Genomic DNA, 22,686 nt, shown 5'->3' on the forward strand with positions numbered 1-22,686 from the left:
AATAAAATATACCCCATGAGTGCACACCACAGACCCCTTGCCACTTCTATCTTTCATAGAGGCATGAGCAAAGAAAAAAATTTGAAAAGTAAGAGTGTTATGATAGTAGAGAAGTCTTGATCTGTGATCCTGGGAAAAAGCTGTCCACATCAAAGATGCTGTTGTCTTATTTATTTATTTATTTATTTATTTATTTATTTATTTATTTTTGAGACAGGGTCTCACTCTGTTATACAGGCTGGAGTGCGGTGGTGTGATCGCGGCTCACTGCAGCCTCAACATCCTGGGTTCAAGTGATCCTCCCACCTCAACCCCCAGAAGTAGCTGGGACTACAGGCATGCACCTCCGTGCTTGGTTACTTTTTTTTATTCTTATTTTTTGGTAGAGATAAGGTTTTGCCCTATTGCCTAAGCTGGTCTTGAACTCCCAAGTTCAAGTGATCCACCCACCTTGGCCTTCTGAAGTAGGAATGCTGTCTCCTTCTGGGGAGAAAATTCCCTGGTTAGTTTTACCCTATGGTTTCTAATGGGTGTACAGTACCAAGACTGTGGGGAAACCCTTTTTGAGTTGTAAGATTATGAACCTCCAAATTTTGTTGTGATGTAGAAGGCAAGGGAAGTTTTTTTCACATGTTCAGCATCTTTTTTTTTTTTTTTTTCTTTTTGAGACAAAGTCTTACTCTTGCCCCCAGGCTGGAGTGCAGTGGTGTGATCTCAGCTCACTGCAACCTCTGCCTCCCAGGTTCAAGTGATTCTCCTGCTTCAGCCTCCCGAGTAGCTGGGATTACAGGCTCCTGCCACCATGTCCCGCTAATTTTTTTTTTTTTTTTTGGTATTTTTAGTAGGGACAGGGTTTCACCATGTTGGCCAGGCTGGTCTCGAACTCCTGACCTCAGGTGATCCATCTGCCTTGGCCTCCCAAAGTGCTGGGATTACAGGCATGAGCCACCACGCCTGGCCATGTTCAGCATCTTAGTCAATTCAAGATAACAATATGACCAATGTTGTCATATATTTTCCCATTGGTTCTGATACCAGTTTTGTCTATCATCATTATTTCTCTCCATTAATAAGAACCCCCAAACTATTCAAGTCCATATCCCACTGACTCCAACTCCAACCAAGTTAATATCAGTCTTGACTCTTGACCCTCCATCACATTCTTTGTCTGTGCAGATCCCATGTATGCCACAGGGTTTGGCTCTAGTCCAGCATTATCCAGTATCCCTTCCCTTTATGGCTCATCTCCTTCTCCTTGTTTGGTGTCTATGTTTTGGGCAGTTCCTATATTCAATTTAGCTTCCGACCATATATAATCTTGCATTATTTTCTTAGTGTATAACACATCTACCTGCTGCCCACATTCCTGCTAATTTTAAAGTCCTTGAGAACAGGAATCAGACCTTCAATTGCCAAAGTGTCACCTGCTATATTTGGTTGACTGTTGAACCCTGAATAGATATTTATACATGCCTGATACAAATGTGTGTTGCATGAATGGGTGACCCCAGAATAGGAGAGACATACAAGAACTGGTGTTGAATACAAATAAATATCTCAATGAAATTATGTCATAACAGTAGCCAAAATAAACTTTGGAATCAGCTACTTTCACTGGTTTAGGGATGTATTATAACGTAATGATAAGTATACTACATGCTAATTAAAATAAGTAAAGGCAATTTCTCACTCTGATTATTCCTAAGTGTGTTCTGAATCCAGTGATTTCAGGAACTATGGAGCCCACCATTATACTTCACGTCAAGCGACTGAGATGTGATGATGGTATTGCGGAAAACGTGGCAAGTCCATAGGAGGATCATTGAGAGCCAAAATAAAACTAACTAAGGAAAGTTAGAAGGTACATTCTACTTTCTGAAAGAAATAAATCTTTTTTTTTTTTTGAGATGGAGTCTCACTCTGTCGCCCAGGCTGGAGTGCAGTGGCCGGATCTCAGCTCACTGCAAGCTCCGCCTCCCGGGTTTACGCCATTCTCCTGACTCAGCCAGAAATAAATCTTATAGCTACTGGAGAACTACAGTGATAACAGGAGGTATTTATCTGTCCATTTCTAGAGCATCGATTTGAAGTATGCAAGAAAACACACTTGTACTCAAAAGTCCCTTCCAAACATAGAAATCAGAATTTGTTACTAGTCCAAAAGCTATGCACAGATGGCCAGCAAATGTAGAATTGTAGAGGACTGATGAAGTAAAATAAGTAAACTTAACCAGACACTTCCTATATAGGCACTACATCCACCACTAAGTGTAATCTCTTATTTATCAAAAAGTTCTAAGACACAGATATCACTATCCCTATATTTAGAGATAAGAGAACTAACTTCCTCAGAAGGTGAATAATTTCCCACAGGTCATTCAATTAGTAATTATTACAGCCTGGAATTTAACCCAAGGCAGCCTAATCTTCAAAAGCAATTCATTTTTTCATACTGCATCGCCATTAAACACAAAACCAAATACAGAACAGATTTATTTTCTATATGTTTTGACTATTCCCCCAGTGACATCATTAGATGGAAGACTGTTAAAGTAGAAGCCAGAGAGCACAGCTCCTCCTCTCATGGCCTGTGAGCTACAGGCATCCCTAGTCTGCATATGTTATGTAATAGTTATTCCATTGAATGCCCATTTAGTCAACATGCAGTAATGAAATAAAATGTTAGCAGACAGAAATACTAGCTCCCTCTTCCAGCCATCATGACAGCAAAATCAAGGAGACAGGAACAAAGGAATGATTGCCAGGGTCTTCATCATCACATTAGCTGCCAGCAGGAAATCTGTGCCACTGAAAAGTGACTTTGACAACTCCTCCGTTAACAGACTAATAAACTCAGTTGCATGTCCTGCTATGACAATGGACAATTTTATTCCTTTTTATATTTTCTGCAATATATATATAGCCATCCAAAAGTCCTATTTATGCTAATACCTTAAAATTTGGAACTACAGCTATGCCAACTGAAGGATCATTTACAAGCTAGTTTGAGAGCAAACGGGGATGTAGTGTGAGGCTCTTTAAGAAATACTCTTTAAATAAAAAGCAGGATGCTCAATTCTTCCATCAAATTAAAAACGGGAAGTTTTCCTACATGATGGCTAAAGGGAAAGTCTACCAGAGGTTGTGGCCTGTTATCTGATTTGCTATCTTTCACTTTCCCTCAATAAGGAAGGAAGGGATATTAGTATATTTCAAGGTAGTGCCAACCATTTGAAAATTAGAACTCCATTCTCTCAATACTGATTTTGCATGAGCAATATTCCAGACCTGGTATAGGAGTTGGGAACACATACAAAACAAAAACAAAAACAAAAACAAAAAAACAAAAGTGCATGGCCTCAAGGAGCTCAACCTAACGCCAGGGGAAGATCAAAAGTCAATTATTGCAACCACCTGTACACGTGGAGGTGACACCGGAGCAGAGCACTGAGTAGAATAGAGAACAGACAATTATCTGGAAGACAAGTCCCGAAGAACATTCCAGGAGAAATAACTTCAAGGTCAAAATACTGGAAAGATAAGAAAAACTGAGCATGCTCAGGGAATGAACAGTGGATCACAACTGCTATAAAGTGGAGATATATGGGGCCATGGCTGAAAATGGTTTGTGACCCAAGAGGGTTCCAAATAATGAAGGGCCTCACTTACTGAGATCAAATAGTAAAGGGTTTTCTTCAATAAGATTATAGAGAGCCACTAAACAATTTGAAGTTGGACAATGATATAATCAAAGTCACTTTTAGGAAACAACAGAAACTATATTTTAAAAGAACCCTGGAATTTCCCTAACAACTGACCTTGTCTAGAGCATGATATAGCTGAAAAATCTTGGAAAGAGTCACAATATTCAGGCTTTTGTCCTGCTGGGTTCTTGTACCTGACTGTCCTTGGGCTCTCCATATTAAACTGCTGTATGTCTCATGACTTTCCTCTGTACATTAAAGAGTACTTGCCTTATCCCTCACCAAGGTTGCAGTGGGAACAAAATGATGTAAATACATGAGAAGAAATCTATAAGAAAGGGTTATGATCATACTTGTCAGAGAGATTTCACGCCCATTGATTCATGAATTTATCCCAATAGCACTAAGCGGCAGATTCTATTATTTTCCCTTGAATATGGCAGAAATAAGGCTCACACTGCTGAAATAACCTGCTATACATAGGTCACAGTGTTACTGTGTTATAGAATTTTAAAGAATGGAGAAATGTATTCTGAATTTTGTCTCTGAATTACATAGTCAAAATATATTTGCAAGAATCAGAATGAACACACTGGAAATTCCTTCATTTCATGACAACTTAGTCAAGTCAGTCATAGTTTTAAAAAATACTGATAAATTATACTGAACTATCACATTATGTCTTCATTTTATTATTGCTCACTACTTTCATTACTCTTTGAGTTGACTCATTCCAAATGAAAACCCAACTAATTAAACGACACCAAATGCTTCAAGGGGAAGCTGAAAGAGCTGTGATGCTTGCAAAACATTCCTCACGTTTTAACCTGTTTTATTTTTAAAACCTATTTGAGGTAACCGTGTAAATGAACACTTAGTGTTTTCTATAGACAAGATGTGGACTATCTGGTTTATGTAATTGTTATTTTGGGCTAGAATATTATAAAATGGTTAAGAAAAGAAATAGAAACTATTGAGTGAGATTATAGCACATTCTCATTCTGAGTCATGCTGCTAGAACAAATCAAAACAATTTTCCTTAGTGACCATTGTATAATCCACGTAAAATCCACACGGTATTCATGAGAAATCGTGGATCACAGAAAGTAAGTGACTTGCCTAAGGTCATTTGTGGCAGAGAGGATCTGACTCATGCAGGAGTCCCCCACTTCCTCCTACAACCCATCACTGGGGTTCCATTGGTGACGGTTTGCCTCTTGGTTTTTCTACTGATGGCAACACCTATGCCAAAACCTAACCTCTATTTGGTAGTCTATAGTAGAAAAAGTGTATAGTAGAAATCTATAGTAGAAAACGGCCATATGACCTAGTAGCATAGAAAGGATGCCTCTTATATGAAAATGTATTTCTAAACTTTTACCGAAATTACTTTATATACATGTAATAGATACCATTTAACCTGGAAATGCCCAATTTAGAATATTGTGCTAGAGATGTTGTCTGTTTCTTGCCTCTAATCCACATAACAATTGTGTAAAGGAGTTACTGTTATTTTAGAGACCAAAAACAACCAAGGCTGAAAGAAGTTAAATAATTTGTCTGATACTGGAGAACTACTGATAACCTTGATCTGTCTGGATTCAAAGAGGAGGCACAAATGAAAACTGTGTCTTCATATATTGAGGTTATTATGTATGTATATACCAGATCACTTCTTACTCATGGGACATACTAGAAGTTTGTATTTCTCTGGCAATTAATCTTCTGTTGATTGAAATACATTAGAAATAAGTGCTCATTTTTCTTGCTCAGTATTCAAAGTAAATATCAATGATTCTCCAAAGGAAGCAACATCAGCAATTAAATTATATTCAGTTAATTATCTTCTCTTATACTTTGGAATCTTTTGTTGCTTGTAGGGGTTTGGAGCAAAGCTAAAACTTGTGATTACATTTCTTGCTCTTTATTAACCCAGTGTAAATATTTGAAGTTGGCTTTACTGTAACCTCAATTAACAAGGGGGTGGGGGAAAATGGAGAGAAAGTCATAGAGAAAGAGGAAGGAAAGAACAAATCGAACCAATTAACATGTAGGATATGACTGTGGGAAACTCTCAAATCACTGAAATGTATTCAAAAGGAAGAAAATCAATCCAAGGTGAATATACACCCTCCATTCCTTCCTTTCTCTGATAAGAAGTCTTTGGATTAGTTTTGCTTTTAAAACCTGTGTGTTCCATAAAATATTTAAGAGCGCTCTTCTTTGTACTTAAGATGTAATGTGAAGAGAAAGTGTTTTCAAGCCATCTAGAACTAAGCTCAAACTCCACCGGTTCTGTGGCTGTAAGCATTTTGGCCATAAAAGAATGTTTACATTCAGTGATGGTCTACTATGTGTAAATAGGTGCCAAATATGCAAGAAGAAATGCATAGAACACTGGCAGTCTGCAAAGAAAAACAAGAAGCAGACAATTTTTATACGGTGGAATAAGTGCTATGTGAGAGGCTGATAAAGGAGCAAAAAGAAGCAATAGCTGCAAAAGACTCGCTCAGATTTCTTGCATCAGTTGACAGAGGTCCCTCAGGAAAAGACAGTGATAAGAAGTCTTTGTGGCCAAGAGATGTGCAAATCTGAAAAGCTAGTTGTTTGAAGAGCCGCCGGAGTCTAACAGGGTTAGAGCTAAGAATGTGAGATGACACGTGTTCAGCACTGAGAACGGCATATGGCACTTTCATAGGGCTCAACAAATGTTCATTCCTTTCCCCCTAGGCTAGAGCACTGGGTGAACCCCAAACATCCCCTGTGCTCATCCTTATCTTTGGTCCTTATTTTGATGCCCACCCTTGAAAAGCACCCTCCTGACACCTATCTGACTCCCCAGTCCAGCCTTTATGCACAGGTCCGCTCTCTTAAGACTTTCTTTCTTTCTTTTTAAATTTTATTTTCGGTTTGGGGGTACACACATGCAGGTTTGTTCCATAGGTGAACACGTGTCATGGGGATTTGTTGTATAGATTATTTCATCACTCAGGTATTATGCCCAGTAACCAATAGTTATCTTTTCTGCTTCTCTCACTCCATCCACCCTGCCACCCTCAAGTAGACCCCAGCTCAGATCTCTCCCTCCCAGAAGTAGCATTCCCCCTTAGAGGCAGTCCTGTGCACTCAATTGCACAGAGCATTCCTTGTTCATTAACAGATTCAAGGAGGTTGGAGATTTTTTCCTGCTCTCAACGGCAGCGAATGCTTTTGAATCACCTCATCCTGACAAAACCTGGGATAGTCATGAATGAACACATTCTCTTGGATCAGCAAATTCCACTGCATTCCAATACTGCCACAGTCTTAGGCTGCCGACGAAAATTACTGATTTCTTTCTTTCTTTCATTTTGAATTAGCTTCCTCAGGTTGAATTTTATTGGTTTTCTTATTTCATTTTTCCCCCTTATTGTGCTTTTTTTCCATCTTCTCCCTAAACATCTATCCAGTCGTGTAACAATTACCAATCACTATGATGAAAGAGTGCTCGGCCTGTAATCCCAGCACTTTGGGAGGCCGAAGTGAGTGGATCACCTGAGGTCAGGAGTTCGAGACCAGCCTTGCCTCCATGGTGAAACCCCATCTCTACTAAAAATATAAAAATTAGCTGGTGTGGTGGCCTGTGCTTGTAATCCTAGCTACTCGCAAGGCTGACGTAGGAGAATCACTTGAACCTGGGAGGCGGAGGTTGCAGTGAGCCAAGATTGCACCACTGCACTCTAGCCTGTGGGTGACAGAGCAAGACTCTGTCTCACAAAAAAAAAAAAAAAAAAAAAAGAAAGAAAAAGAAAAAAAAAGTACTCAGCTCGGCGGTATATTATGTATCTAGACATCTCTGTGAATAGTCTATTCCTGAAACACCCCACTTCTGACTCCTAGGTTACTTACACTTTCCTTAGTACTTTCTTTTCTTTTCTTTTCTTTTTTTTTTTTTTTTTTTTTTTGGAGACGGAGTCTAGCTCTGTTGCCCAGGCTGGAGTGAGTGGCACGATCTCGGCTCACTGCAAGCTCCGCCTCCCGGGTTCACGCCACTCTCCCGCCTCAGCCTCCCGAGTTGCTGGGACTACAGGGGCCACCATGCCCGGCTAATTTTTTGTATTTTTAGTAGAGACGGGGTTTCACCGTGTTAGCCAGGATGGTCTCGATCTGCTGACCTCGTGATCCACCCGCCTCGGCCTCCCAAAGTGCTGGGATTACAGGCGTGAGCCACCGCACCCATCCAGTACTTTCTTTCTTCGTTTTGGTTATCACTCCTTCTTGATTGTATCTCTTCTTGACTCTCTTAAAATATTTTACTTTCAAGGTCCTACCCTTGGCCTACTCATCTACTCAAAAGGCTTCAGCAACTATACACCCACTGATTCTGATATTCCCCTTGGACCTCACTCCAGCTAATTCTGCACAGTGGGAAACTTTCCAGGCAAATACCGTGCCCCAAACTAGACTGAAATCCAACTACTAAATCTCCTCCTCTTTCTACACATCCTCTATCTATTTAAACAGCAGCTAGCATGAAACAGGAAATTTGTACTTGTCAGGCACCATGCTAAACACTTTAAGAAGATTGTTTTACTCAATCCTCATAACACTTCTTTGAAATGATTGCTCTTATTAGCCCCATATGACAGGGGAGGAAGTTAAAGCACATGGAGCTCACATGGCTTCTTGGCCTAGGTCACATATCTTGTAAATTGTAGGGCCTGTATTTCACACCAGGCTGTCACACTGAGACAGACCTCAGGACTTAGTCACTTCATTCTTCATCCATGAGGTCTTCCAAGTTAAAAAGCTGAAAGTCATCCTTCTATCTACTGTGTTCAATTTTTCTCTAAGTCTACTTGATCCAATTTTAGATATGCCTTTCATATCAGGTTCCTGCTTTCTGGCTTGTGCTGATTCTCATTATTTGCTGCCCACAAAATTGCAAATTGCATCCAGTATTTGTCCCTAGCACCCACATCTTCCATCTTCAGTATATGCTCCAAAGCACCGTCACCGTTACATTTAAAAAAAAGAAACTGATGAACAAAGCAAACAACAAATATTAGCAACCCGATCCTCAACACTAAAATGAAACCAACAAACTGGCTGGCTGTTAGTTGGCCAGCGGAGAAGTAAGTTCCGTCTCAATTCATCACCTGCCTTTTCTACCCTGTTGCATTTCCTGCATCTCCTTCCCGCCCCCACTCTCCATTTCATCTTCAATTCTAGCTATGCCAGGTGTCTCATAGCCCCCACTTCGTTGCTTGACACTTCCTGTCACTTTGCCTTTGTTCATGGAGCTCCCTCTTCCTGCAAGGCCATTGTCTGTGCTCTTCTTCTTTCTCCTCTCTCAAATCTCTGCTCAAAGGTCAATTATTTTGAGAACTTTCTCAAGAAAGTAACAATGCTCTTGCTACAGTAACTTGACATTGTTATGCGCACATGCCTCATAAATTCATCTTTTTTTTTTTTTGTATACATCAAAGAGTGGATATCTACTATGTGTCAGGGATTAGAGGAGAGGCTGGAGACCCTGGGAAGATTCAGATATCATCCTGCTCTCATGGAATTCCCACTAAGAGCACACTGAGTTATCTTTTTCTGCTTAATCTTCTGTCTCACCATTTCCATAATAGCCTATATGCCACCAAAGCCATGAATGTGACTGGTACAAGTGTAAGACAGACATGTTTTCTCACCTAAATAGGTTTATAGTCTCAGTAGGTCATTAACATAAATAACATTAATGATAATAAAAGCGTTGCTTAATGTCATAAGACAAAGCAGGGTGTAAATTCAATTCTTCTTCTTCTTCTTTCTTCTTCCTCTTCCTCTTCCTTCTTCTTCTTTCCCCTACTTCCCCTTTCTAGTTGCAGTTGAGAACAATTGCTAATAGCATTTAAGGTTAATGATGGAGATAAATATTTTTTAGATCTTTATGGGAAATGGAATAATATTTATTAGGATAAGCACTGACCTAAGCTTAGAGATATGAGCAATATTCTTAAATGAGTTCCCTTATTACCAGAATTTCCTACCCTATCCGACTTTTCATTTCAACCACTCAAATGCTATGCAGTCAAAGGACCATTTACCTACTGTTAAAGCTAGTGTTATACCTCTGCAATGATTACTAGAGCGTCTGATAGCCAGATGACTTGATATGCTTTGAATCAATACTTGGCTATTGACTTCCCCACAGAAGAAGCACTACATCAGGCTTGAAAGAAGAAGAAAGCTGACATCCTCTGCAAAGCTGAAACATGAGCTAAAGGGCATTGTTAGGATATCAGAGAGGCTACACTATTGAAAAGGGATTGGCAAAGGCTGAAACATGGTGAAAAGACCCTGAGCAGGGCACATGTGATTGTCATCAGAGATAAATATTGAGAAGATCAAGGAAAAGTGCTTGTATCACTTACTGGGTCTGTTCAACGTGACAGTCATCACTAAATTCATAGTTTAATGAATCAAATGTACATTCAAAAAGTTCTTGTTGAATGAAAAAAGAAAATTCTGTGGAAGCAATCTTATTCCTACAATACAAGTCATCTGAAAAAAAATTTCTTTTTAATCTGAAACTCACAATCAGGGTCAATAATAATCTCTATTTTAATATGCCACTGTGTTAGTAAAAACACATGTAAAATAGTTTTATAGGCTGGGCGCAGTGGCTCAAGCCTGTAATCCCAGCACTTTGGGAGGCCGAGACGGGTGGATCACGAGGTCAGAAGATCGAGACCATCCTGGCTAACACGGTGAAACCCCGTCTCTACTAAAAAATACAAAAAACTAGCCGGGCGAGGTGGCAGGCGCCTGTAGTCCCAGCTACTCGGGAGGCTGAGGCAGGAGAATGGCATAAACCCAGGAGGCGGAGCTTGCAGTGAGCTGAGATCCGGCCACTGCACTCCAGCCTGGGCAACAGAGCGAGACTCCGTCTCAAAAAAAAAAAAAAGTTTTATAAGCTGTAGTAAACAATAATGGCAGAGAAGGTAAAACAAGATCTCAGAAAATAGTGATCAGAGTGTAAACTGTAATAAGAGTTTAGGAAAACAAGTTGGAAATATGGATCAAGATTCTTAAAACTATTCAGAACTTTTGAGTCAATAAAGCAGTTTCTGAGGTTTGTTTAAGTGAGCCATAGAACTTGTGGTATTGGATAATATTTAAATACAAAGATGCTCAACATAGTTCTGGTTACAATAATAAATATTTGGAAACAACACAGGTCCTCTGCCTCTCCCACCAAAATAGGAAAGACAAAGAAAAATATTAAGATGGTTGAATATAGAAACAAAAAAGTCTTGGGCTATTTATTTTGGAGTTCTTAAAATAATATTTATAGGTATGGCAGTAGCATGTGAAAAGCTCTAGTTATAATTGTAAGTGTGTTTCAGTATTCTCTGGGGAAAGTTCTTTTAGGAATCCCATGTGGTCTTCAGGAATGAATGACTAGTGCAAATCACATATTTTTTTTTTCTTTTGAGCAAGGCAAGTTCTGCACTGTCCCAGAACACAGCATATATATGTCTACTATCGTATCTTAGCCCTTGACAGTCTGTTTTCGACAAACCTCCCTTTTTCTTTTGTCTATTTCAATTTCAGAAGTCCTCCAAGTCATTCTATTTCCTTCCATAATGCTTTCACGATTATTCTAGAACACAAAAACTTTCTCATCTCTCAGTCTTCTAGAACTGTATTTTCAATTATGATCTCACACTATTCTACTGTGTCTTAAGCAATATAAAGGAGGTCGTGAACGTCCCATCACCAAGTTTGTAATATGGAAGTTTACAAATGCCTTGCTTGTTTGAAGGTATAAATAAGATGCAGGATTTAGCATCTGGCATCAACAGGTAAAGTCCCTTGGTTTAAAGCCCAGCCTCTACCATTTACTAGATAATAGACCTTGTAGAATTTATATAAGCTTTCTGGGCCTCAATGTTCTCATCTGTAAAATGGAGATAATAACACTATGCATATCCCTTTATTGTTATGCTGTACTGATATCTATCTATCTATCTATCTATCTATCTATCTATCTATCTATCTATCTATGCCCTAATATCTCACAATAAAAAATCTGCTCCTTTTTATCTTAATTTGGATTCTTAATAAAGTAGATATAATATACCATGACCAAAATATACCCTGAGTACTTAGAAGCTTGGCTTTGATTATACAACCTTCTGAACTTGCACATTGTATTCAACTAATAACCGTGGTATCTATCTCTGGTAGTTGGAAAGCATTGAACTTGGTTGGGTTGCCAGGGATTGATCTGGTGGACTGCAAACACTGTTTTTATTCAGTTACTCCTCTGGAGAATAGAATTCCACTTTCAGAGAAATTTTCTAACCATAACAACTTACAAACATCATATGATAGTCTCCAATGGCACTTTATGGGGTAGATTTCCTCTTCATATGGGAAAGCTGCCACAGATGGGACAGAAATTGCCCACACATTCATCACCTTTTTCTTAAAAAGGTGGTTTTGAACGATGTACATTTGAAAAGTGACCAAACTAGCATATCCAAGTCCCTTATATATCATCAAGTAAGGATAAAAAGAAATTAAGACTGACTGAAGATATCTCTACTTTCGACAACAGCATGCTGTGTCTACACACTTCGGGAATTTCCATTTTGTTATTCCTTAGAGAGTCCATTGTGCCCAGCTCACCCAGGCCCTCTCTTGTCCACAAAGGCTGGACAAAAAGCAGTTAATCCTATCTGTCCTAAGTCCGTCCTCTTGCTTCACATTTACTAGAAAGCACCAGCAATGAGGAGGGAAAGACTATTTCTGAAGAGCTTGACAAAACTAAGAGAATACTCAAGACATTATTATAAATAATTTATTAATCCAAAGAGTTTTTATTTTCTTATTTCGACTGTGGCCAGTTCCTTCAGTAAAACATCCCTCAACGCAGCAAGGAATCTGTCATTTCCACAAGTGCAGAATTTCAGGCCTATTTGTTTTTGTTTTTGCCAGAGAGTGCCCTGTGTGCCATCTTCTGCACTGCAGAAGCTCTCACCTGACCTGTGAGTGGGACCCATGCTTGCTGAGAGGGAGACACAAGCTTGCTGATGAAATCACTTGGTTTGCAAAATGACTAAAAACAATGGTCCTCACCCAACTGGGGGAGAGGGAAATTAGTTAGAGGGAGGACAAATATTTGAATTGCACGGAGTACTAAGGTGTGCTTGCCAAATGTCACAAATATTCAAGGGATTTTGACTGGTTCTGGCTGGGTGCCCAGAAGCGAGATAGAGTTTCACAAAGTCGCAGCCTACAGTGTAGGCATTGAGCAATTTCACAGAAAAGGAAATAGGAAGGTGTTTAAGAAAATGATATTTTTAAGGTTTTTGTGTGTTGAGTCTCCTGCTCATCGGGCTTGACAGTGTTCCTTTAAAAACCAGCACCTCACCTCCATTGATTTTCAACTTCACACTTTTTTTTTTAAAGCTCGACATCTTCTATTTTTAGCCTGATGGATGAAGTAAATTAAAGGAGAACAGTATCCATAGAGATGAACTCCTCAAAAAATTGTTAAATTACTTTTGGAGAAAGTGAGCAGAATAAGCTTTAACCGTCACAGGAATGTTGTAATGTGATTTGGCTGAAATTAGGGTTGCTGTGACTTAAATCTTCATGTTTCCCTTGTCTTGCTATTAAATTGATGGCCATTTAAGTTGTCTCTGAACTTCTTATAGCGGCTCTGACATTACAATCTGGATAGCCTTATGTGGGTCCTACAGTGTTTCTCTATAGGTATATATTGTTCTTGGCTATTTGGTGATAATATTTTTGGAACCAGACTTAAAACTTAGAAATTGGTGTTCACTGGGGCTCTTAGATAAAAACACCTAATTTTAGCCTTAGATGAACCCACAAGAATTCATTAGTTTTTCTTCCTAGGACCTGCAAAAAATAAAAGGATCCCCAAAGTGATAAAATCATATACGTATTCACATATAAGAACTAAGTAAAGGCCAGGCACGATGGCTCATGCCTGTAATCCCAGCATTTTGGGAGTTCGAGGCAGGAGGATCACAAGGTCAGGAGATAGAGAGCATTGTGGCTAGCACGGTGAAACCCCATCTCTACTGAAAATACAAAAAATTAGCAAGACATGGTGGCAGGCGCCTGTAGTCCCAGCTACTTGGGAGGCTGAGGCAGGAGAATGGCATGAACCCAGGAGGCGGAGGTTGTAGTGAGCCGAGATCACGCCACTGCACTCCAGCCTGGGCGACAGAGTGAGACTCCAAGTCAAAAAGAAAAGAAAAGAAAAAATAAATAAAAGAGCTAGGTAAAATTTAAATTCAATCTCTGTTATTCCAGTGTTCTTTTCACTGTTCTAAATTTCTTTTTAATTTTATTTTTATTTTTAATTTTTGTGGGTGCAGAGTAGGTGTATATGTTTATGGGGTACACGAGATATTTTGGTACTGGCATACAATACATAATAATCACTTCATAGAAAATTGGGTATTCATCCCCTCAAGCATACCCCTTTATGGTATGAACAATCCAATGGTACTCTTCTAGTTACTTTGAATTCTAAATTTTTCAGTAGAAAAGTTTTAATAAGATTTTTTTTTAATAAAGCCAAACAATTTTTTTTTGTTTCTGTAGGCAACTAACAGCAATAACTACATACTCCCCGATGACCAGTGGACGAGAGGACTAGTTCTTCTATAATTTGATCAGACTTCCCTATGGACATCATCAGTGAATCCTGCTTTGAAGGAATGGAGGAGGCTAAGGAATGGCTGAGAGGTCTTTAAGGATGAGAATATCAATGTCACTTACCTTTCCAGCCCTATTGACATCTACCATGTTCTTTCTGAATCTCCAAGTCCCAGCCCAGCAACAGCAGGCATTTAAGAAAAACTGGCAGGAGCTGTCCCAGAATGATAGTTCTCACTGTAGTCCTCAGAATAGCTCCAGGCCTTGGCTCTACTCTTATGTCTAGAAAATGTTTATCTTACCCTTCTACCTTCTAAGCCAATTTCAAATTCCTAATTTTTCATGAAATGCTCTACAGTTCCACACAGCGCTTTCAGAAGTATCTTTCTCAATCACACTTACAGTCCATAGTTGGGCATACATTTCTCTGACTGGCAAACTTTCTATACTTTTTCATGTGTTTTCCCCTATCCATGGTCTCAATAAGACTATACAATTATAAAAATCAGGGCTGGGCCGGGCCCAATGGCTCACACCTGTAATCCCAGCGCTTTGGGAGGCTGAGGCAGGTGGATCACGAGGTCAGGAGTTCGAGGCCAGCCTGGCCAACACGGTGAAACCCCGTCTCCACCAAAAATACAAAATTTAGCCGGGTGTGGTGGCAGGTGCCTGTAATCCCAGATATTCAGGAAGCTGAGGCAGGAGAATCACTTGAAACCAGGAGGCGGAGGTTGCAGCGAGCGAAGATCGTACCACCGCACTCCAGCCTGGGCAACAAGAGCAAAACTCTCTCTCTCAAAAAAATAATAATAATAATAATTAATTAATTTTTAAAAATCAAGGCTCATATTCTTTACTTGTTTTTTATCCCTCACTCCTTATCCTGTGTATACTCCAGCCTACCTCTGTCTCACCTCTTACCACTCCTCCTCATTTTCAGCACCCTCCAGTCATCTGGAACTATTGGAAAATTTTGATTTTCCACAGAGCAGAGGACTCCTGTGCTTTATGTCTCCATTTGTTTCTTTGCTTCTGAGTATCCTTTTTCTTTCTTTCTTTTTTTTTTGTTTTTTGTTTTCTCCTATATTTCTAAAACAAGATCAGCTCAAGTCTTCTATTTGAAGTCTCCCTAACACTGGGCTTGACAGGCAGTCATTAGCACTTATCACCAATATTCAGGTTCTCTTTTCTCCCCTTCCATGGTAAAAATTGCACTTCAGCCCCTATTGAAGTTGAGTGTGCCCACAGGGCTTTATTTGGCCAATAGAATGTGAGTGGAAGTAATGTTTTCTACTTCCAGTAGAAGCTTTGAAAAGCTACTGCATGCTTCCCTGTGCCTCCCTCCCTGTGTTTCCGCTTACCACAGCAACCTTCCAGATAACAGAACTTTGTTACCATCTAAGAATGAGGACAAGGTGGAAGGGCCTCTGTCATGCTTGATGGGCTTGTGACACAGGCATGGTGTGGACCTTGTTACTTACACCACAGAGATGTTAGTTTGTTTACTACAGCAGCCTAACAACTCATCAAGACAATGCAATTGACTTAATAGCTCCCTCTTGTGTGCCTACGGCACCTTCCCTTGCTTCCACCTTAAACTTATTCAACTGTGTTGTCATGATCTCATTTCCTGCCTGTTTTGCTGGTAGACCATAAACTCCACAAGAATATGGCTTGTATCCATGCATCCTCTGTGCCCAACAAAGTGTTTGGTATATAATAACCTCTTAAAACACACATGTTGAATGAGTCAATAAAACATGCCTGCCCCATGCTAAATAGATCCTGAAGTTAACAATGGTATTCCTGGAGTTTTGTCCATCCCACCAGGGGCAGATGCTCAATTTACTCACAGTTGTGGCAGGTGGCACCAGTGTAACTTGTGTCACTGCAGTTACAATAGAAGGTGGTCCAGGACTGGGAGCAGCTTCCTCCATGTTCACAGTAGTTTGGCAAACACCTAATGAAAGAAAACATAAATGAAAAGAACCAAATCAATTGACAGAAAGGGGAAAGCAAAAATGCCTCATATCCAACTGCCTCAATTAATAGTAGATATTGATTTGCTATACTCCCATACCTAAGGCAGTTTGAATGACGTCAAAATAGCATGAGTATTACAGTTTTACCACAAAAGGTAGAATCACCTTGCATTACTGGGCAATGTAAGTCTCAGAGCTGATGTAGGTATTTAAGTTAAGAATGTTATTATTGAGGCAAATTCATGTTGACTTAAAGTTAATTTGAAGCGGCCAGAATTTGTAAGGTTTTTCACTTACCAAAAAATAAAATGTATAAAGATCATCATTTTACATTTTTTTAACGGTTTTGTATTTTTAAAGGAGAGGCAGATAATTGAGGTCATTGTCCTCATGCTTCTTTTTTGGGGAATGACCAGGTATCTATTTTAAACTGCACAAAGACAACATGAAATTAGAAAAGATGATACTTGTGTATCTAAAATGCAAGGATACTTTATCATTTGTAAAAGTATAAATGTTATCTTCAAAACAAAGGCTTCACTACTTAAGGCCAAAATAATATGGCTATTCTGAAAAATATTTTTACCACACACATAAAAAACTCTATACAATATTTATATAATTTGAATCAGCAATCACACTGAGATGACCCTTTCTTAAGGCTATTGTTCAAAATATGAAAAATATATATGCTAATGAGTGTTATTCACAATGATGCCATTCATAATGGTGAATCGACATAAGTGTCCAACATTAGAAAATTACTTAGGAAATCTGTAGTACATAAAATTAATGGACTATCATAAAACTACAACAAATGATGTGCACAAAAGTGATTATAACAAACCATGACTAGATTAAGTAAAAGTTTAACATACGAAGCATGAACACAATCAAATAAAACACAGCCTTTATAAATTTCAAAAATAGTGGAAAGGAAAAGTCTTTAGAATTAGTCGGGCTAATGGGAGTGGAGGTAACGTTTATTTCTTCCGTACAGAAATCACAGACTTTAGGGAAACATGTATCTGAGTTCAAATGCCATTTACTACATGGTGCCTTTGGGTTATACTCTGCACCTCTTATACTGCTCCCATTAAGAGATAACATGGCTGGTGCTCAGTAAATGTAGTGAATAAAATTAAGAGTTAAAACAATGATACGTACCATAATTTTTGAAAACAATCTTTATAGGGCCTGAGAGAGTATAGGAGAATAAATTCCGTGAATTTAAAAAGAAAGAGGGTGCAAGCAATGAAGTTACAGAAGTGGTATGTAATACAATAAATGGGTTCATTGTGAAGCCACTAAGAATCTGAGGCAAGCAAAAGTAAGATGATTTACTCTGACTGCCCTATATAGGTAGGAAAGCCTCCAGCAATGATTGTTTCAAAGCCCAGAAACGAATATTCCTACATATGTTCAGACATATTATTAGAAATTTTCTGCTCAGCACAGCAAACATACAATTGTGCTGACGGGGCTTATGTTTGGGAAAAGCTTGCTGATAACTTTATGGTATTCAAAGATAGCCTAAAGTACAGGAAAGATTTAAATGAAGGGCCCATAGTTTTGCTATAGAATGTATTCACGCAAAACAGCCAAACAAACAAACGAACAAAACAGTGGTCCTCTCTCTATTCAAATTCTACCTCTCCTCTTTATTCCCACCCACTCTCCTGGTCTTGATGGACAGGAAAGGCCACAGGCTTCTCGCTTGGGTAACTCGGAGATCCTCTCCTGCTCTATGCCTGTCCTCGGAGCGAAGTTCCAAAAACTTAGAGCCTTGATGTCCTCATCCAAGTAAGGATCTCTTTCTCCAGGCATGTCCTGAGGAGATCCTGGGGGGCTAGCACTGTTTTGAATGCTCCCTGTCCCCACACCCTGCTTTCTTTCACATCCCGGCATCTCCCTGCTTCTGAAATACTGCTTCTCCTGCAGTTTACCTTTTGCCATAATTTCCTCTTCTGAAGCTGCTCAGTTTTTCCATGACCTTTCCATACCTCCTTTTGCCCCATCCCATCCCCCTCCGCACAGCACACATGCAAACACACACAGAGATTTCCATAATGAGCAAATGATAGTATTATTGCTGCCCTCCCCCAACAAGAAAGAAATTGCCTTAAGAAAGAAAAACGGAACAAAGCACGCTCAATAGGTGCTTATTCTGTAGTTCTTTTGTTTCGGGCCCCAAGAAAGTTCAGGGTTGCCTTTTTGTGGTGGCTGAAACTATAAAATAAAAAACCCAGACATTCTCAGTGGTCATGTTTTCAGACATAAGAAAGTTTGTCTGTAGTGAAAGAGAGACAGAATAAAAAGATATGCTGACATGCAGCATGCGGCAAAAAAGGGACATGCCAACACTGTGTGGTGAGTCCCTGCTGTTCTTGAGACTTCATTGCACCCATGAACTTCCTGAGGGCTGGCTATTTTCATCCATATTGGATTCTGTGAATAGCCCAATGCTTTTCCAGGAAAATCCTCATTGCAATTAGGCTAGTTCGAGCTGGCATCTCTTACTTTCAACTAACAGAATTTTAACTTTGAGTAAGAAAGAATATTCCTATAATTACAAAAAGAAAAAGAAACACTTTCCGCACTTTAATTTTCTTTTTTTTGAAATGAAGTCTTGCTCTGTCACCCAGGCTGGAGTGTAGTGGGCAAGATCTAAGCCCACTGCAACCTCCACCTCCTGGGTTCCAGTGATTCTCCTGCCTGAGCCTCCCGAGTAACTGGGATTACAGGTGCCTGTCATCATACCTGGCTAATTTTTGTATTTTTAGTAGAGACAGGGTTTAGCCTTCTCTACTACGGGCTGGCCAGGCTGGTCTGGAACTCCTGACCTCAGGTGATCCACCCGCCTCGGCCTCTCAAAGTGCTGGGATTACAGGCATGAGCCACACAGCACCTGCTCCCCTTTAAATATTTTTAAAACAAAAGATTACAAAATCTACTTTGGCATGTAGGGAGAAGGGTTTAGGCAAAAGCTCTAAGAAATATCTGGGCACTTAGAACACATCTTTAATATGCCTCACACAGACCTTATTTTGCAGTGATAAACTCAATTTACCAATAAAAATGTAGAAACTACATTTTTATTAACTTACTAGAAACTTATTTGTCTATGGTCACTCAGAAAAACCAATGATGCATTCCTGGAAGGGTAAAAGAGTACTTGAGTAAGGAAAAATCTAGTTTTCCCAGAATGAGAAAGAAAAAAAATACTAATAAATGAGCACTAGGAGAGTTGCCTTCAAGCTTGGTTCATTTTGGTTCAATGCACACTGTGATTAGAAAAACTCATCTGTAAAATAGACGCTTGAGATAGAAGATGCGTAACTCCGATTTTTTTATTTAAAAAGGGCAGTTTTACGAGTATAGTTTCCATGTTCTTTAATCAGTTCGTTTTAACTGGGCTTTTGTTTTTTTCTCTCTCTATGTGGCATAAACGGAGCATCGAAGACATTAGCCCAGAAAAAGACCCATCATAGAAATGGGAAGTGAAAAGAGTCAGTTAAGTGTGAGGGCACTCACTCTTTCAGGTGTTAGGCTCTTAATCCAAACTGCTAGGAGACAAACACATTGAACGTCTGTCTTCTAAAATCCTAACGATATTGCATCTGTAACTGCATCTGGATGGATGTGACTTCCTTTGGTGCACAATGTTTAACAAAGAAAGCTTTCAGCATGGACACAATGGCTTTCCTCTTACTCCCCAAAGCCCAGACAAGCGAGTATGGTGATGTGTCCCAGGAAAAACTCAGATAGTGTGGCAGACACATTGGAAGCTCTTAGCTTCTGTATAAAAGCAGAATGTGCATTGTCTTAAGGGAAATGAGAGAAAGGGTTGAAATAAAGAGAACAGATAGAAAAGAAAGGAGAAAAAAAAAGTCAGAGGGTTAAAAGTCTGTATAATGTTTATCCAAATAAAAATTTCTTCCAAAAGAGAAGGATCATTGCTAGGTGGGGCTATTGACAATCCGGGTAACAGGTAAAGTGAGAAGGTTCATCTAGAGTGGTCCATGTACCTAAGGTCACAGTCCATCCTACAGAGGTACATGGTTTGGGCCTCAAGGTGGTGGTTTTGTGTTGTGTTTGGCTGTTCATGGGAAATATGAAGAAACAGAGTATTTCTCTTTAAAGGCAAATGCACAGCAATGGAGACAGCCAAAGGAACAGCTTCAGAGCAGAGAGAAGATTTTGTAGGATGTTGGGAGATGGAACCACTAGGTAGACTAGAGACAGAGATTTCTGAGTATTTAAACCGGAGTCCAATTTCAAGCATCCTGGCAAGCACACTTTCAGCTGAACATGCTCTCTCTCTACATGAGCGTTAGGAAGAACAAAAGTACCCCCCGCAGCTTTCCTTCAGGAAGATCAGAGTGGGTATTTCTCTGTAACTCAGCTTTAACTGGGGCCCGGCTGAAGTTTCCAGCTGGAGTGGATGAGGCCTGGGAAAAGTGTGATGAAAGCAAGAGGAATCAAGACAGTTCAGGGAAATGCAGTCTGTCGGTTTGTTTCTAATTTGGAAAGTTTCACAGAAGACATATGAATTTTTGGCTTCTTTTCAAGCAAAAATAAGATGACTGAGCAAAGTCAAAGCAAATCTCATGGCTACACACGAGAGACTTCAACGTTTAGATTTGAGTTCAGCCTTTGCTGGTGAACTCCAGACTTCTCTACGCAGCTGTCTGCTGGACAGCTCCACGTGCGTGTCTAATAGGTATTCCAAATTTTGTGTACCCAAACCGAACTTTCCAGTCTCCTCCCTCACCCTGCCCCCACCACCTGCTTCACCTGTGTTCTTCACTATCACAGTTGATGCCAACACCCTCCTTACCAGTATCCAGGTTCTTAAACTTGGAAGATCCTCTCCTTCTCTCATAGCCTATATCCAAGATGTGAGCAATTCCTGCTGGCTGGGCCTTCAGAAGCTGTCTTGAATCTCACTACTTATTACCCCTCCCCTGATGCTGCTCTGGTCTGAGCCACAAGCATCTCTCACCAGAATAATGGCAATTATCACCTAACTGGTCTCCTAGCTTCCATCCTTGGTCCCTTCAATTAATTTCCAACACAAGAGCAAGGGGGACCCTATAAAAACCTAAGGTAGATCATTTTAAATACCTCTCCTCTGGCTCCCTATTTTATCTAGGGCAAAAGCAACATCCTTAAAATGATCTTCCAGTTCTTATTGATCTGCTCCCCTTAACACTCTCAACTCACCCCTACTCTTTTCCCTTTTCTACAGCTGCTCCAACCATGTTGACTTTGTTGTCCCTAAAGCACACCAGGAATGCTCCCTTGTCAGGGTTCTTGTGCTGGAATTCCCTCTACCCAGAGTGTTTTTCCCCAGATATCCCCATGGCCCATGTCTCAGCTCATGTTCCTGCTCAAGTGTCACCTCAAAGAGCCCTGCCACCATCATGTTATTTAATGTTGCAAACCTTCCTCACTGTTTCCCTGGAACCTCTTTCCCTGGAATCTCTTTCCCTGCCATTTTATTTGTCTTTAGCATGTATTACCTTCTAACACATTAGATATTCTGCTTATGCATCCGTTTATGATTCAGTGTCTGTCTCTCTGAAAATGAACATTAGCTCCAGAAGAGCACTGTTTGTTGTCTGTTTGGTACACTGACGTACTCAAAGTAGTAAGCAAGGTAGGCACTCTATAAATGGTTGTAGATTGATTGAATGAAGGGACGGACATTTCTGGGGTGCAGGCCTCTGTTAGGTAAGCCTCCTCAGTTCATCACAGCCTCGCTGACCTTCACTCATTTGCCATTACCTGCATGCTCCTGAGCAGCCCAGTAAGAACTCAGTAGGAAAGAGGGCAGGCAAAGGAGCCTCATTTGTGTGTGTGTGTGTGTGTGTGTGTGTGTATGATTTTTTTTTTTTTTTTTGTGGTGAGACAACAGTAACACAAGGAAAAAGAGCCTTCTTCTGTGCAGCCACAGGCAAGGAGCAATTGAGAGAGGGAAGAGAAACTCAGGTTTCTCTGAGTGGAGAAGTAAGATAGAGACCATGAATTGGATGTTCTTTAGTGGCCACTTAGGGATGCAAGTCAGTAATGCAATTCCTTTTGATTACTTATATCCATCGAGCTGTATTTTTGGGCCCTAACAACTTTATGGCTTAAGTACTTAGAAAGATAATTGTCCTTTAATTGGATCAGAAGCAGAACCCTTATGCATGATGCAACTTAGAGCTTTTTTTTTTTTTGAGGAGGGGGGCGGTAGAATATCTAGCATTCCTGATAAAATCTGTGTACAATTTTGATAGATTTTCATGAGATTAAAAAGTCTGCTGAAAAATTCAATTTAC

At 39.8% G+C, this 22,686-nt stretch overlaps 1 protein-coding gene across 1 annotated transcript in view; it reads right to left on the reverse strand.

Moving 5' to 3' along the window:
- Window positions 1-22,686, reverse strand: part of CNTNAP5 (contactin associated protein like 5) — a 683,524-nt gene that overhangs the window by 336,612 nt on the left and 324,226 nt on the right. The window contains exon 10 of the mRNA XM_025405058.1: window positions 16,232-16,338. Coding sequence (XP_025260843.1) covers window positions 16,232-16,338 — 107 coding nt within the window. The remainder of the gene's footprint in view (window positions 1-16,231; window positions 16,339-22,686) is intronic.

Source organism: Theropithecus gelada, chromosome 12 (genome assembly GCF_003255815.1).
Source record: "Theropithecus gelada isolate Dixy chromosome 12, Tgel_1.0, whole genome shotgun sequence".
NCBI classification, from domain to species: Eukaryota; Metazoa; Chordata; class Mammalia; order Primates; family Cercopithecidae; genus Theropithecus; species Theropithecus gelada.